General features: G+C 35.1%; 2 protein-coding genes across 2 annotated transcripts; both read left to right on the top strand.

Annotated features, from left to right (window-relative positions):
- The first annotated feature begins 337 nt into the window (after positions 1 to 337).
- On the top strand, positions 338 to 3,527 carry LOC105951511 (septum-promoting GTP-binding protein 1). The gene is made up of 6 exons (XM_088821957.1): positions 338 to 906; positions 1,429 to 1,549; positions 1,631 to 1,727; positions 2,348 to 2,387; positions 2,511 to 2,594; positions 3,175 to 3,527. The coding sequence occupies exons 1-6, from the start codon at positions 577 to 579 to the stop codon at positions 3,337 to 3,339; spliced, it is 837 nt and encodes a 278-aa protein (XP_088678083.1). The 5' UTR covers positions 338 to 576; the 3' UTR covers positions 3,340 to 3,527.
- A 3,108-nt stretch (positions 3,528 to 6,635) lies between these two features.
- Positions 6,636 to 8,137, top strand: LOC105951575 (vascular-related unknown protein 1). The gene is made up of 3 exons (XM_088821956.1): positions 6,636 to 7,169; positions 7,295 to 7,363; positions 7,629 to 8,137. The coding sequence occupies exons 1-3, from the start codon at positions 6,822 to 6,824 to the stop codon at positions 7,806 to 7,808; spliced, it is 597 nt and encodes a 198-aa protein (XP_088678082.1). The 5' UTR covers positions 6,636 to 6,821; the 3' UTR covers positions 7,809 to 8,137.
- Positions 8,138 to 15,188: the final 7,051 nt, after the last annotated feature.

Here is a 15,188-nt window from a genome sequence, read left to right as displayed (position 1 = left end):
TTTGAGCCTATAGTATCGACTATCGACTAACGATGTCCGAAGGTATGTGAGTTTTAGCCGACCTAAGCTCGACTCACATGACCCAATTGTTAGCCCTAGTTTTAATTAAAAATGAGTAATGAGTAATGTGTTTGAAAGAAAATATGTTTTATTTACTATAAAAAAATATGTATAAATAATTAAAAAAAAAAAACCGATCAGATCCCCGGTTGAACCGATCCAACTGTGATCCAATAACTTATCCGAGTCAATGTCGGATCTTATTTTGAAAACATTGATCTAAAGGGTGGGACAAATAGGGGCCTAGAAGTAAGATAATTGGAGTATAATTAATAACAATAAAGAAGACCTAGAAACAACCCGTAAAAATGGGTCAACCAATGACACGCCGCCCACCAAAACGTGTGTCAAAATTATGCCCACAAAATCACCTCCTCCTATTAATTAAACATATCAATCATCAACACAAAAACATATACATGAGTGAATGAATGAATGCCAATTACATAGAGATCACCGGAGGAGGGACCATTTTTGAAGGTCAAAAAGTGAAAAATCAAATAAATAAAATAAAAAATGCAGCAGATATGCAGAAGAAAATCATTTCACTTTAACATTAAGAAAAGAATCCTCTGGCGAATCTCCGTCTTACGCCGCTATCTACGCTCAATTTGGTCCAGATTTGTTGCTTGTTGGTTGGGCAAATCTTCCGTTAGGTATCGCCACTTTCCACCGCCCTCCTCCTCCGCCGCCTCCTCCTTTTCTCCTCCGGTTATAGATAATGGCTTCTCCTCCTCCTCCGCCGCCACCAACGTGCTGCATCTGCCTCGTAAGGACTCGTCGGATTTAGTTTCTCTCAAGATCAGTCTCTTCGGCGATTCTCACATTGGCAAAACCAGTTTTTTGGTTAGTACTCGTGATCGATTGTTTTGTCATATTAATTAATTAATGGGTAAATTACAAACACCCCCTGAGGTATGGTCAAATTACAAAAACACCCCTCTTGTTTGGATAATTACAACCACCCCCTCAACTCCTCAAATTTAGTGAAATCTTCGAGATTATATGGAATATTATCACTTTTGTACCCGTTTTTTCTCATTCAAACTCTACATTATGAAGCAAGATGATCATAATATGTGATTTTTAGCTTGTATATATCAGTTTTTGGTGCATCGGAAACTGTATTTTTACACAAAACGAGTACAAACTAGAGCAAATTTCACGGAATCTAGATGATTATGTTGAATTTGGCACCATAAGGGTGGAGGTGTAAGAAAAAATCATAGTTGAGGGGGTAGATGTAATTATCCAAACAAGAGGGGGGTTTTTGTAATTTGACCATACCTCAAGGGGTTTTTGTAATTTACCCTTAATTAATTAATTAATTAAATTATTAAATGGTAAAAGGTTTGATTTGAATTGCAGACACAATATGCAGGAAGAGAGAAAGGGGAAGAAGAATTAGGAGTGACAGGAATAAGCCACGTGGACAAGACATTGTATATTAAAGGTGCTAGGATTACTTATAGCATTTGGGAAGTCAGAGGTGATTTATTTATTTATTTTATTTATTTTAATCACTATATTTATGAATATTTTGATTAATTATATTATAAATGCAATGCAGGTGATCATTCTTCACTTGATCATATTCCAGCTGCCTGCAAAGATTCAGTGGCTATGTTATTTATGTTTGATCTTACGAGTCGACGCACCTTGAATAGGTAATTTTTTCGATCATCTAATACGCGCAACAACAAAAAAAAAAAACCCTTGAATTTAGGCTAAATTACGAAAAAATCCCATTTATCTGGCCGACATTTGTTTTTGTCTTATGTCGACCCCCTTATATATAATGTGATTTTCATGAAAATTTTTTGATTCCAAAGAATATTCCCCGAAAAATCTATTACAAAAACAGTATCTCAAATGTAAGTGGCCTTGGTATAACTTATACAGTAACCTCATTCTCATCAACATCACATTGCAATGTCACTACACTTTCTTGATTGTTGTTACTACGGACCACGACAGCATACATAGGCAATTGTTTTAACATTTGTGTATGGCTACCTTTCTACGTCTGTAGGGGTAGAATTGACATTTTTCTGAAAATATTCTCTTGAATAAAAAAGATTCCATGAAAAATCATATATATTGTATGTGGGTCGATGTAAGACGGAAACAAACGTCCAGGGGATTTTGGTAATTAAGGATAGGTGGGGTATTTTTGTAATTTTACCTAAGTTCAGGTTTTTCTTTTTTGCAATTTACCCTTAAATATTAGATAAATTTCCGAAATTGTATTTCGTGACTAAGTCTACAATTGTGGTTGTAACGGCAGTGTGATCAGATGGTATCAGGAAGCAAGAAAATGTAACCAGGTAAGGGAATATCATTTTTCTTTTTCTTTATTTTTTATTTTACAAAATAATATCTTCATTTATTTTTTCATGTATTAAAAACATTGCATTTTGTCTTCAATTGTTTTTGGCATAAAATTGCAGACGGCAATTCCAGTATTAATTGGAACTAAGTTTGATGATTTCATCCAATTACCAATTGATATGCAATGGACCATCGCGAACGAGGTAATTATTTCTCTTATAATCACCTAAATCTAACATTCGATACCAAAATATTTGTGTCCTTACCCGAACACCCGAAACCTCTGACTGTTTCTTCTTACATACTTTTAGATACATGTAAACAACTTAACAATTGTAGTAAATAACATTTATTTTGATAGAAAAGCCCAAAAATACCAATTTACACATATTGCAACAATATATATATGACCTTTTTCTCTATATTAATACCCATTCATAACAAAGGGTAAAATCGGTTAAAAAAAATACTATGCCCTTCAATTTTAAAATGACACTTAATATGAGAAAAAATAATGATAAAGTGTCACTTAAAAAGAAAATTGAGGAGTATTTGTAAATTTATAATTGTATTGATGCATTTATCATTCTTACATAATTGAATGATAAGTAGTTGAGAACAATTAACGAGAAGAATATTTTAATCATTTTACATTATTTTTTCGTGTAATCTATAAATATTTATTAGTTGTGTTAAATTCGTAATATATGCGGAACAACTCAAGACAGCTATTTTTACACGAAAAAAAAGTAATTTCTTAAAGTTGTTGTCCTAATAATACAGGCAAGAGCATATGCAAAGGCATTGAACGCGACGTTATTCTTTTCAAGTGCAACATACAACATAAACGTGAACAAGATCTTCAAGTTCATTACAGCTAAGCTTTTCAATCTCCAATGGAATTTGGAGCGAAATCTAACCGTTGGAGAACCCATTATCGATTTCTAGTTTTTCTTTTTTTCTTTTTATCATTTTGTTTTTTTTTATCGCGATAGAAAAAAAGAAAATTGCATGATCATAACCAGTCACCGGATCGGATCTGTTTTAAGGTTATCTTATCCGGTGAATTTGTGTTGTTGGTGCTAAACAAAACAAGAGGAGCTGAATATACTAGTCAAGAGCTTTGCATCCCAAAATTACGTTTCATTACGTTTCATTATATATATATATATATATATATATATATATATATATATATATATATATATATATATATATATATATATATATATATATATATATATATATATATATATACATTTCTTTTCTTTGTATATATATGATTTCGTCAAACTTAATTGAACTAATCTAACTGTGACCCTATCGGACGTTTGGTTGAACGCTCGATCTAATTTTCAAACATAGGTAATGTTAACCTACTTGTTCATTGAAGAAAGTTTAACTATTGCTAGTTATTATAAAACTTGTCATGTTAAGTTTGTTAAACATTCGGAAAATCGCTTGGCCCATACCATTGTTACTCGATATGAGGTGCATTGGTCTGCTTGGCCTAAATGGCGTTCTATATTTATATCTTCGCAATGAAATTTTGTATCCCCATAAACTTGCTCGGGCTTCTCAATTCAAATTGTAATGGGGTTATTCCTCTTAGTATCATTTCTATATCGTGTTTTTGTGATGGAGGATACCCCATTGTTGACTTTTGTAGTTCGTTTTTCCCTCCGATTTGAATATATTATATTTCACTTATCAAAAAAAAAAAAAACCACCTATAAATAATTATTGAACTATGTACCTTATACCAATTTCTTTTAGGGGCCAAAGTGTTTATAAAAAGACTCACTGGTAAGATTTGCTTTCCATAATGGTCCAAGGTTTTGGGCCATCCTAATATCACATCCTTTTATTTAAGCTTGCAAAATATTGTTGAATTTGAGGGAATAACACAAATTTGTTTGTAAATATATTTTGCCCCCCATTTTTTTTATAAATATGTTTTGTTGCCAATTTAATTTTTTTTTATCTCCCTTATATTATGTACCATTATATGTTTTTTTTCTTCATATTTATCATTATAATAAAAAAAAAGTATTGTGGTTAATTCTTATAATATATTAGAAAACAAATCTATGAATATTTACTTATTGTTGCATTTTTGTATGAATTACTCCGGAAAAATTTAGGGTGATGCCCTCTAACGCACAATATTTTTAACATACCCGTCATTGTTGATGTAGTATCACTTACGGATAGTAATTAATATGGAATGTGAGGCGTCAGTTACTGCTCACGAGTAGATGATAGTTGAGAAGCACGTCACCACGTAGAGAGTTATGTAAGATTGGAATCCAATACCTACAAGATGAACACACATAAACTATGTATGGTGTCGGTCTAACGAAGGCCCCCCATGCTAAAGTCAGTTGATATGCTGAAGAATGGAAGAAATCTCTAGAAAACTCAAGCAATGAAAGAATAATACCGTAACTTGAGTTTTTTTTGGACATCTCTTCCCATTTTGAGCATATCGACCTACTTGAGCTTCTGATTGAGAGGTTTTGTCGGACCAACCTCGCCTACTTTACATATGTTCACCTCTCAGGTATTGGACCTCTACCTTACATAGCTCTCCATGCGGTGACATATTTCACGACTGACGTCTCGCATTCCACATTAATTACCAGTTACTACCCACCCCCCCCAAAACAACCTACCAATATTTTTGTAACTAAATTCTTATTAACAGTCCAATGATCAAGTATTCTTTACTTGGGTTTTTTTTAATCCAACCTGAACAATTAGATTACAAAAATAATATTAAATTTACTGATGCATTAAAAAATGTTGATTAGTATGAGACCGTATCCAGCAAAAGTTGAATTAGTTAGTGATACTGGTCGATCAATTTCAATATTATTTTAAATCTAACACTAAATCATATTTATTTTTCAAAAATATATATATAATTATATACCTTATATAAAGACAAAGAAGACTTCAAAAATTAAACTGGCATGTTACATGCTCTCATTGGTGTAAAATATATGAAAGAGCTATAGATATAACCTAATATGTTTGAAATTAACTACATAAAATGGAAAGCACCAAAAAAAAAAGGTTGAAATTGAAATTAATTAAATTAAAATGGCAACTTTATGAAAATCTTTCATCTCCTTTTCTCCTAAAAAAATGCAAGGACTGTATTCTTTTGTGTTTGTTAAACTTCTCTCGTGAACTTTGTTGGTCGTCGTATTCCACCAACTAAACTCTTATTCGAGAGCTTAACTATTGCATTAAGCTCTCGATCAATTGAGAGTCGTATGATGTATAATTAAACTCACGAAAAAGTAATTTAATATTTAATTTCTTGAAAAAGATTGTTAATTTAATCCCTTAAAAAAAAATTGGGCGATGCCTTCGAATATCAAAATTTATAACCTATCCACCACTTGGTTGCATTTAAATGATCTAGTGTTGTTATCTCCACCACATAAAAATTGTTTCCCACCATCAAATTTAATAGTTAAGTCTTAAAAGAGAGCTTGTGAAGGTATGAAATTAAAAAAAAAATGCCCTTGTAGCAATATTATATCAATATAATTTTGTGGCGAGTCACTTTCACCCAATCTCCATTTATAAAGAAAATACTAATTTTACACTTAGCTTGCATTTAAAATTGGAGGACTTGTTCCGCAAAGAATAACCTAATGATTGGAGCAAGTGAGTCTGTGTCAATTGATCGAAATTTGAATCCCCTTGTCAATGGTCGCAAGATCGAGCGTTTGTCACACATGGTTAGATCTAGTATGGTTACATATCTCGTATTATTTATAAGATATTACACGAGACACAACAAAAAAAAAAAAAAAAAAATGAAGGACTTGAATTCGACCAAAGAATTCGCATTTTTAAATAACACTATGCATTTGAAAAATGAATTATTGAAACATTATTTATATATTCAAATAAATTTAGAATACTTAGCTACAAATCCAATATATGACCAAATGCAGCCCTACAACATATAAAAAAAAATATGAAAAATATAAAAATATACCATTATCCAACTTTTATTCCATATAATTGTCAACCAATCTCAGTAATTAATTGAAATTTTTAAGTCCCCCAACTGATCTTTAACTGCTTCAACTCCATATATATATATATATGGCCCACAACAAGATTCCACATGGTGGGCACCCCTATATTATTTTCTCCAAAATTTCACATCCTAATTCAAAGGCCAATTAAACAATTATATAAATCCCCTCTTACACAATCATCCTCAACACTAATAATTTCCACAAACTAAATAAATAATCAAGAAAAAAAAAAAAAAAAAAAAAAAAAAACTCTATACCTGCAAAGCAACAACCATTTATTCTCTCTCTCTCTCTCTCTCTCTCTCTCTCTCTCTCTCTCTCTCTCTCTCTCTCTCTCTCTCTCTCTCTCTCCTTCCTTCTTCCTCCATGAGTTCATCTATGAACAAGAGTTATTTGATGAATAACAATAATAATAATATTTCATCATCATCAGAGGAAGAAGAGAGTGGTTGGACTGATTACTTGGATGATTATTCATACTCCAAATCCAACAATGGCGGCGGAAGTAGTATTAATTCTTTTGGCAGCCCTTCTTTGATTTCCGATGCAGCATGGAACGGTTCCGACAACAACAACAACAAAAACAACAACAACATAAGTTCTCCTTTAAGGATTTTGAATTTCAAGAATTTGAAAAGGAATAAATATCGAAAGTATTCTTACGCCGAAGATGATTATGAAGATACTGCTAGTTCTCCTGTCAACAGCCCCAAGGTTTATTTATATTTATATATACACATATAATATATATATCATTCAAGAATTTCTAGGTTTTTTTTAATTAATTATTATGATATATATATATATATTTGATGTCTGAATTAATTATTGAATATTAGGTTAGCAGTATGAAGCAGATGGAGGTCAACTACCGAAAATTAGATGATCTTGCAGCTGCCAATTTTCTGGTAATTAACGTCGTGTATTACTTTTATTTTTTCGTTAAAAGAAATACAGTTGAACCTCTATAAATTAATACAGTTGAGACAAGGGAAATTAGTGAATTATTAAATTATCGAGTTAATAATTTAACATATTTTCACCGAGTCGGGACTGAGAGAAACTATTATTTAAGTGAGGTTATTAATTTATCGAAGTTCTACTGTATATATACATATGCAACAACTCTTTACGATCGAGCTCTTTTTCATAATTTTTTGTTTTGGGGTTTAGGGCAAACAAGCCGGTGCGAGTAATTTCTCGGAAGTTGTGACCGAGGAGAAAAATGAGAATAATAAAAATATTGTGATTGAGAGCAAAAACAATATTGATCATCAATTTGTTGATCTTAGGACGAGGGGATTGTGTTTGATGCCTATCTCCGCTCTTATGAATATGAACTACCTCGGCTGAAAATTCAAACGTGACGATGATGAGGTGTCGACCGTCTGATCGATCTTTCAAATTTCATCGTGATGCAAAAAGATGTTACATACAAATACGTAATAAAATGAAGAATTGCCGGATCCGGTATTGTATAGAATTCTCTTCGACTTTTTTTTTTTTAATTTTTATCCCACTACTTCTCTTTTTGAACTTTGTTCATATATGTGTGTGTGTGTGTGTGAGAGTGAGTGTGTGACATGTAAAATGTTGACTCGGCCGCATTAGCGGAACCGTAGTGGTTCACACATTAATATGTTTCAAGCAAAATATATATATATATATATATATTTGATACTATATATATAGATTTTACTTTTGTTTTTGATACTATATGTAGTCTTACATGCATAGCTAGACAATGAATTTTTGTCTTAAAATTAAGGATGGTGATTAAATATATACTGTTTTTTTTTTCTTTTTCTTTTTATGGATTCACAAATCTCTTAAGGCAATCTTTGGAAGCGTTTTGGAACTTATTTTGATTTCTTTGAGGAAATGTGTTTTGAGGGAAGAATTTGAGAATTAAAAGTAATGTTTGTTTATATTTTGGAATGAAGCAAAATACACTGTAGCAATCACATCATGTTTAAAAGTGTTAGAAAAAAGTATTTTAGAAGAAAAAAATTGAAAGATGAAGTGATGTTTATTTGTTTTTTAGTGAAGAAATTTTTTTACTGCAGCAGTCACATCATGCCTGAAGGAGACATAAACTTTTGTGATTGTTTCTGAGAAAATTATTTGAGAAGTGTAATAAATATAATTTTGTTTTGGGAAATCAATGAAAACAAAATAAAAACACAACCAAACATTGCCATAATTTGAAATCGGAACGAAGTCGAAATTATTGTGGTGGGCAGTATTTTTCGTTTTAATGTTGTAGTATTTTAATTTATCATATACATATATAGCATTTTTTTTCTTCAAATCATTTTTACGAATTAATCGGAATTTTTATAATATTAACTCGATTGATCGGTATTTATTCTTTTCAGTATTCATTATGGTCGTCTTAATTAATTTTATTTAAATTATCTAAAGAGAGAACTCGTAGAAAATTCATGAAAGAGACAAGTTAAGTAGTTGGTAAAGGTTTATAATTAATTGATTATAATTTAAATTTAGTAGATGCCTAGATGGTAGTAAGTATATGTGTATATTATATATACACCTCATTTCAAAAACTTAGCTAATTCGTACAATTGTTTTTTAATAATATATCCGTTCAATATGCTCAGCAGTCATTATTATGAATTTATGACTTGTTCCATTTAGGTCATGCATGTAAATATATATCAATGGCTTATTTAATTTGATTGAATAAACAGCACTACTTGAAAGCCAATATGTAATTAAAAATATTAATTATAAGTGTTGCTTCAAAGTTAATACAAAACAAATATAATATTAACGAAAATAACAACTAACTAAATATGGTGTTAACTAATACGAATATCTATATATATAAATAACAATTTGTTTGAGCTTTTTGATGAACCGGTCATCTAAAATGATATATTATTATTTTTATTATTATTATTATTATTATTATTATTATTATTATTATTATTATTATTATTATTATTGAACAAAATCAAATGAATGTTGGTCAAGGGTTTGAATTTCATTGTCACTCACTATAAAATCCACGTGTAAAGCTTCAAAATATGACACGTATGCCACGTAAGGGTGAATAATGGAATTTGCTAAATTTGTTGAAGACTGTTAAATCTTATATATAAAAAGAGTTAATTGTTGGGGCAACTGTACCCTAATGACATATTTGTAAATTATAATTATCTTGTTTCACTTTTTTTCTTCACTTGTTTTGCAATGATTTTTTTACTATTTTTTCTTCACCTAATTTGTGTTTATATTCTTATTTCTCATTTTTTTTCTATGTTAATTGCATCTTTGTAAATATTTGTATATGTTTCTTTTTTTCTTTAATTTCTCAATTAACTATTTCTTTCTTATGTCAATGGTACCATTTTCAGCTTTCTTTTTTATTCCACTTACTTTGTAATTAATTACTTCATTTATTTAACGATGAATTTCATATTATGACAATTGAGTTTATATAACCTTTTGATTATTGGGTTTGTATTATCAGATTTATATAAATGTTGATGGTGTTACCATAATTTAAGTATCAATAATATTTAAATTTTTATTATAATAAATTTCTTAATTACTATAATTGTAATGTATTAATTAAATTAATTACTTTTTTCACTTTTGAACTGTTATCCCGTGCATCGCACACAGAAAAAAATTAGTTATAATATAAATTGAGACGACTATTATCCCTAACCCATGTGCAATAGTCATCACGGGAGGTGAATTTAAATTGTTTATGTTTGGAACATTCGTTAGATTCTTCAATGGACTCTTATTCGTTAGATCACGTCATTATCTTAAATCCCGTTTTAACGCTAATTAATTACAGATTAATAATGAAAATTATAATTACTTTAATAATGATGGGAAATGACGAGGTGGGTTGGTTCTTTTACACATGTTTGCACTTGAATGTTAATAAACCACTCCATTACTGATTTAATTTGTTGACCTTCATTTTAGCACTTCAAATATTTAGGGAATTTTTGTCATGTATGCAAGAAAATAGCATAGAGAATAATTTTAATCAAGACATGGAAAATTGCTTTTTAAGATATTATAGTTGTGTTTCATGCTGTACTAAATAAGGAGGAACAATATTAATGTGGTGCCACGTCATTACTAATTTAATAATGATGAGAAAATCCCTTTTTTTTTAGTTGAAGTAACAAATTTATTATTAGTCTATTATATTCAAGGATATTTTTTTTTAGTATTAAAAAAATTCGAGGATTTTGACCGGAACCAGGATGCATGGAAAATTTCGATCCCCGCCCTAAATCCGTCCATTGTCATCCATCTACTTAGATATACTATCAAATCTTTTGAATGTGCAAAATACTAGTAATTTTTTTCGAGATGCAAAGTGGAATAAAATCATTAGTTATTTGACATAGACGAGAATAATTAGTAGTTTAAAAAGAAAAATAGATATAAATAAATCGGCCTCATAATATACTCTTCTGCAAGGCAATTATTAAAGTCGAATAAATTTAGCTGTTAACACCGGGTGTAGGGTCGAATAAGCCATATTTTCGAAAGTTGAAACAAATGTATATTACAAGCAATTATTAGAGATATATGGACATAATATGGATTATGATGGGGGCTATATGATGAGATTATGGATAAGTTTTCATGATTTAAGTGTAACATGGCTTGCTTAATTAGCTAGGCCTGTCATAATTAAGTTTAAATGCATGCATGGGTCATCTTAATTATTAATTATCAGATAACAACCATATGTTATAATTTGTGTCACATAATTAACGGTGTATTGAATGAGTTGAATTTTCGTTGAGATTATCTTGTTTGAAATGTTCAACCTCGTGCTCGAGACATTTTTAGTTTTCAAGCACAAGTTCGCCATTAAAATTTACTCATTATTTACTAATTAATGCATATAGAGTGTTTGAAGAGTTAATAAGTGCAGGGTTTGCAAACAGCAAATCATATGAGAGACTTAAACCCAACACAGTTGATAAAAGGATTCTAAACTGAGTAAATTAATACAGACTCCATCGCTCCAACCGCTAGACTATCCCTTACAATATATTCTTATGTGTTTAATTAATATATTGCTGTTGGTTACAAGAAACTCTATAAAAGACATAAAACGAGTCCATTTTTGATATGCCTAATTGGGCCAACCCAATGGGCCTACAATTTCTTTACCTACTGGGCTACGAGCCCAATATCGAAGACCAATATCACCGAGGCCCAAACACCTTCAAGTAAGGCTTGGGCCCAACAAAGCAAACCCAACCCAATAAACGACATATAAATAGAGGTTTTACTCATTTTATTAAGGTACGTCCTATTAACTGAGCAATACTACAATACGTATTCTCTGGACTATTTCTATGATCAGCACGTCTGACTTGAGCGTCGGAGGGGTTTCCGCCGGATCAACCCCCGGCTTAGTTCATGTGTTTTATGATCGCAGGTACCTCAGGATCATCAAGTTGTCAAGCTACTGATCCGCTTTGCTCTCCCAGTTCATTTTTCTACACCACCCTAGGTGAGCTATATTTTAGCATCATCATTTTGGCGCCGTCTGTGGGAACGATGCAAACCAGATCACGTAGCCAACAAGATCCTCCTGAGGCGTCTGCTCGGGGAGAAAATGACACAGCTAACGACCTCCCACCTCGTGGAGGCTCTGGCTTGTCACCTCCTCCACGTCCCATGGATCCGCCTCGCGAGGTTCAGGTGATCCCCCTCGGGACCAACCACTCGCCGATCCACCACTCCCTGCTCCTCGAATGGTTCAAATAACCGAGGATGCGCTTCAACGCATGATAGCAAAAGCTTCAACTCGCGCTGCCATAGAGGCCGTGACCCAATATATCGCCACGATGGGAGCAAATGCTCCCAACGCGATACCAGCACCTGCTCCACATGTGGAGCCACCTATGGCACCACCGCCATCGACTCCATGGGGGCTTACATATGCCCCCAAAATATTTCGTTCGCCAAGGGTTATCGACTCCCTAGGGCTTACATCTGCCCCCAAAATATTTCGCTCGCCAAGGGTTATCGACTCCCTGGGGGCTTACATCGCCCCTAAAATATTTCGTTCGCCAAGGGTTATCGACTCCCTGGGGGCTTACATCTGCTCCCAAAATATTTCGTTCGCCAAGGGTTATCGACTCCCTGGGGGTCACATCGCCCCCAAAACATTTCATTCGTCATAGCAGGAGCCAACGCTCCTCCTCGTGAGGCCCCACTGGGTCCTCAACATGATCAATTTCTACTTACTTCTCGAACGGTTCAGATAACCGAAGAAGACCTTCAGCGTATGATCACGGAAGATTCAACTCGTGCTGCCACTGAATCAGTGGCACCATATATCGCCAAGGTGGGGCATCTCACCCCAGTGGTTCGTGATCGCCTCATCCTAAATGGGGGGCTATCCCATCCTAAAGTTGGGCATCACGTCTCAAGGGTGGTACATCCACTTTCCTTTCAACCCCAAGGGGTTTCACATCCCATCAAGTGTTTCACGTCCCTACTTCAAAAACAGAAAAAATGGTATGACGCGCACGCGCGAACCAATGGCACAACCATGCGCATCCACCTCAGACCATAGGTCTCGAACGTCTCATCCTACAGTGGGCTGTTATCCCCATCCTAAGGTTGGGCATCACCCTTACCTTTCAACCCTAAGTGGGTTCACATCACATCTCAAGAGACGAGTATAAACTCACTACTCAAAAAATAGAACATCCCCAAGGGGGTGCACATCCCATCTCAAGGAACGAGGATAATCTCCCTACTCAAAAAATAGAACATCCCCAAGGGGGCACACATCCGATCTCAAGGAACGAGGATAATCTCCCTACTCAAAAAATAGAACATCCCCAAGGGGGTGCACATTCCATCTCAAGGAACGAGGGTAATATCCCTATTCAAAAAATAAAACATCCCCAAGGGGGTGAATATCAACCAAATAAAAAAAAAATAGAAGAAAAAAGAAGAGAATGAAAAAAGAGAAGAAGAAAGAAGAAGAAAAAAAAAGACGAAGAAAAAAGAGAAGAAAAGAGAAGAAGAAAGAAGAAGGAAAAATAAAAAAATAAAAAATAAAAAAAAAAAAAAAAAGGAGGAGCGCGTGCAGTGCACGCGCGCGCTGACGCGCGCTGGCGTCCGCAAAAAAATAAAAAAAATAAAAAAATAAAAAAAAGCTGGAGGCGCGCGTGCACAGCACGCGCGCGTGGCTAACACGCGCCGGACGCGCGCGTGCACAGCACGCGCAACAACAAAAAAAAAAAAAAAAAAAAAAAAAAACAGGTGGAGGCGCGCGTGCACCGCACGCGCGCGTGGAGTACACGCGCTGACGCGCGCGCGCGTCAGCAGGAAGAAAAAAAAAAAATAAAAAAATAAAAAAATACTTGGAGCGCGCGCGAGCACGTGCGCGCGCTTTCCAAGACACCCTTGGACTGCGCGCTCCCATCAAATCGCGCGCAACTTTGTCTACTCTCTACCAAATTGTGCGTAGATTTTGACTCGCTTCTCCAAATCGCACGAGAATTTCAACGCGCTCCACCACATTCCGCGAGCTCTTTAACGCACCTACCAAATTGCGTTCGCTATCAAATGGAAAATAAAAAAATAAAAAAAAATTATTTCTCCACGCCATGCCAACGATTAACGCAAGACTACAACACCGATCTACTCTCAATACGATCCGGTACCCCTTTCAAGTTGGCTCCCACATCGTCTCGAGAGTGGGGGGCTTGCGAGACAACTTCCAAGAGGAGCCAACTCGCTCAGTACTACCACCCGTTGCGAGATAACTCCCACGAGGAGCCAACTCCCTCGGGTCTACGAAACCATAGCGAGATAACTCCCACGAGGAGACCACTCGCTCCGTCTTACAACCCGTTGTGAGATAACTCCCACGAGGAGCCAACTCCCTCGGGTCTATGAAACCATAGCGAGATAACTCCCACGAGGAGACAACTCGCTCGGTCCTACAACCCCTTACAAGGAAACTCCCACGAGGAGCTAACCCCCTCTAGTCTCAAAACTACAGCGAGACAACTCCCACGAGGAGTCCACTCGCTCGGTACTACAACCGGCAGCAAGACAACTCCCACGAGGAGATAACTTGCTCAGTCATATAACCCGTTGCGAGGCAACTCCCACGAGGAGTCAACTCCCTCGGGTCCACGAACCCATAGCGAGATAACTCCTACGAGGAGACCACTCGCTCCATCCTACGACCCGCAGCGAGGAAACTCCCACGAGGAGCCAACTCGCTCGGTCCTACGAACCCACAGCGAGATAACTCCTACGAGGAGACCACTCGCTCCATCCTACGACCCGCAGCGAGGAAACTCCCACGAGGAGCCAACTCGCTCGGTCCTACGAACCCACAGCGAGATAACTCCTACGAGGAGACCACTCGCTCCATCATATGACCCGCAGCGAGATTACTCCCACGAGGAGCCAACTTGCTCGGTACTACAACCTACAGCGAGATAACTCCCACGAGGAGACGACTCGCTCGGTACCCCAACCCGCAGCGGGACAACTCCCACGAGGAGCCAACTCGCTCGATACTACAAACCCGTTGCAAGGCAACTCCCACGTGCAACCACCTCGCTCGATAATAAGACTCGCTGCAAAACAACTCCCACGAGGAGACAACTCGCTCAGAGCAACCTCAATCCACACGCGCCTAAATCGCGCATCATCCAATGCTCCTACAACTTCGCTCAAGACAAC

Source organism: Erythranthe guttata, chromosome 8 (genome assembly GCF_056151865.1).
Source record: "Erythranthe guttata isolate IM_541 chromosome 8, IM_541, whole genome shotgun sequence".
Classification (NCBI taxonomy): domain Eukaryota; kingdom Viridiplantae; phylum Streptophyta; class Magnoliopsida; order Lamiales; family Phrymaceae; genus Erythranthe; species Erythranthe guttata.
Note: the sequence above shows the minus strand (reverse complement) of the source record. Positions and strands in the feature narration are given on the sequence as shown.

Coding starts and splice junctions, on each gene's coding strand:
- LOC105951575 (XM_088821956.1), top strand. CDS start 6,822: ATGAGTTCATCTATGAACAAGAGTTATTTGATGAATAACAATAATAAT. Junction 7,170..7,294: donor CTCCTGTCAACAGCCCCAAG/GTTTATTTATAT, acceptor ATTGAATATTAG/GTTAGCAGTATGAAGCAGAT. Junction 7,364..7,628: donor TTGCAGCTGCCAATTTTCTG/GTAATTAACGTC, acceptor TTTGGGGTTTAG/GGCAAACAAGCCGGTGCGAG.
- LOC105951511 (XM_088821957.1), top strand. CDS start 577: ATGCAGCAGATATGCAGAAGAAAATCATTTCACTTTAACATTAAGAAA. Junction 907..1,428: donor TTGGCAAAACCAGTTTTTTG/GTTAGTACTCGT, acceptor TTTGAATTGCAG/ACACAATATGCAGGAAGAGA. Junction 1,550..1,630: donor TAGCATTTGGGAAGTCAGAG/GTGATTTATTTA, acceptor AATGCAATGCAG/GTGATCATTCTTCACTTGAT.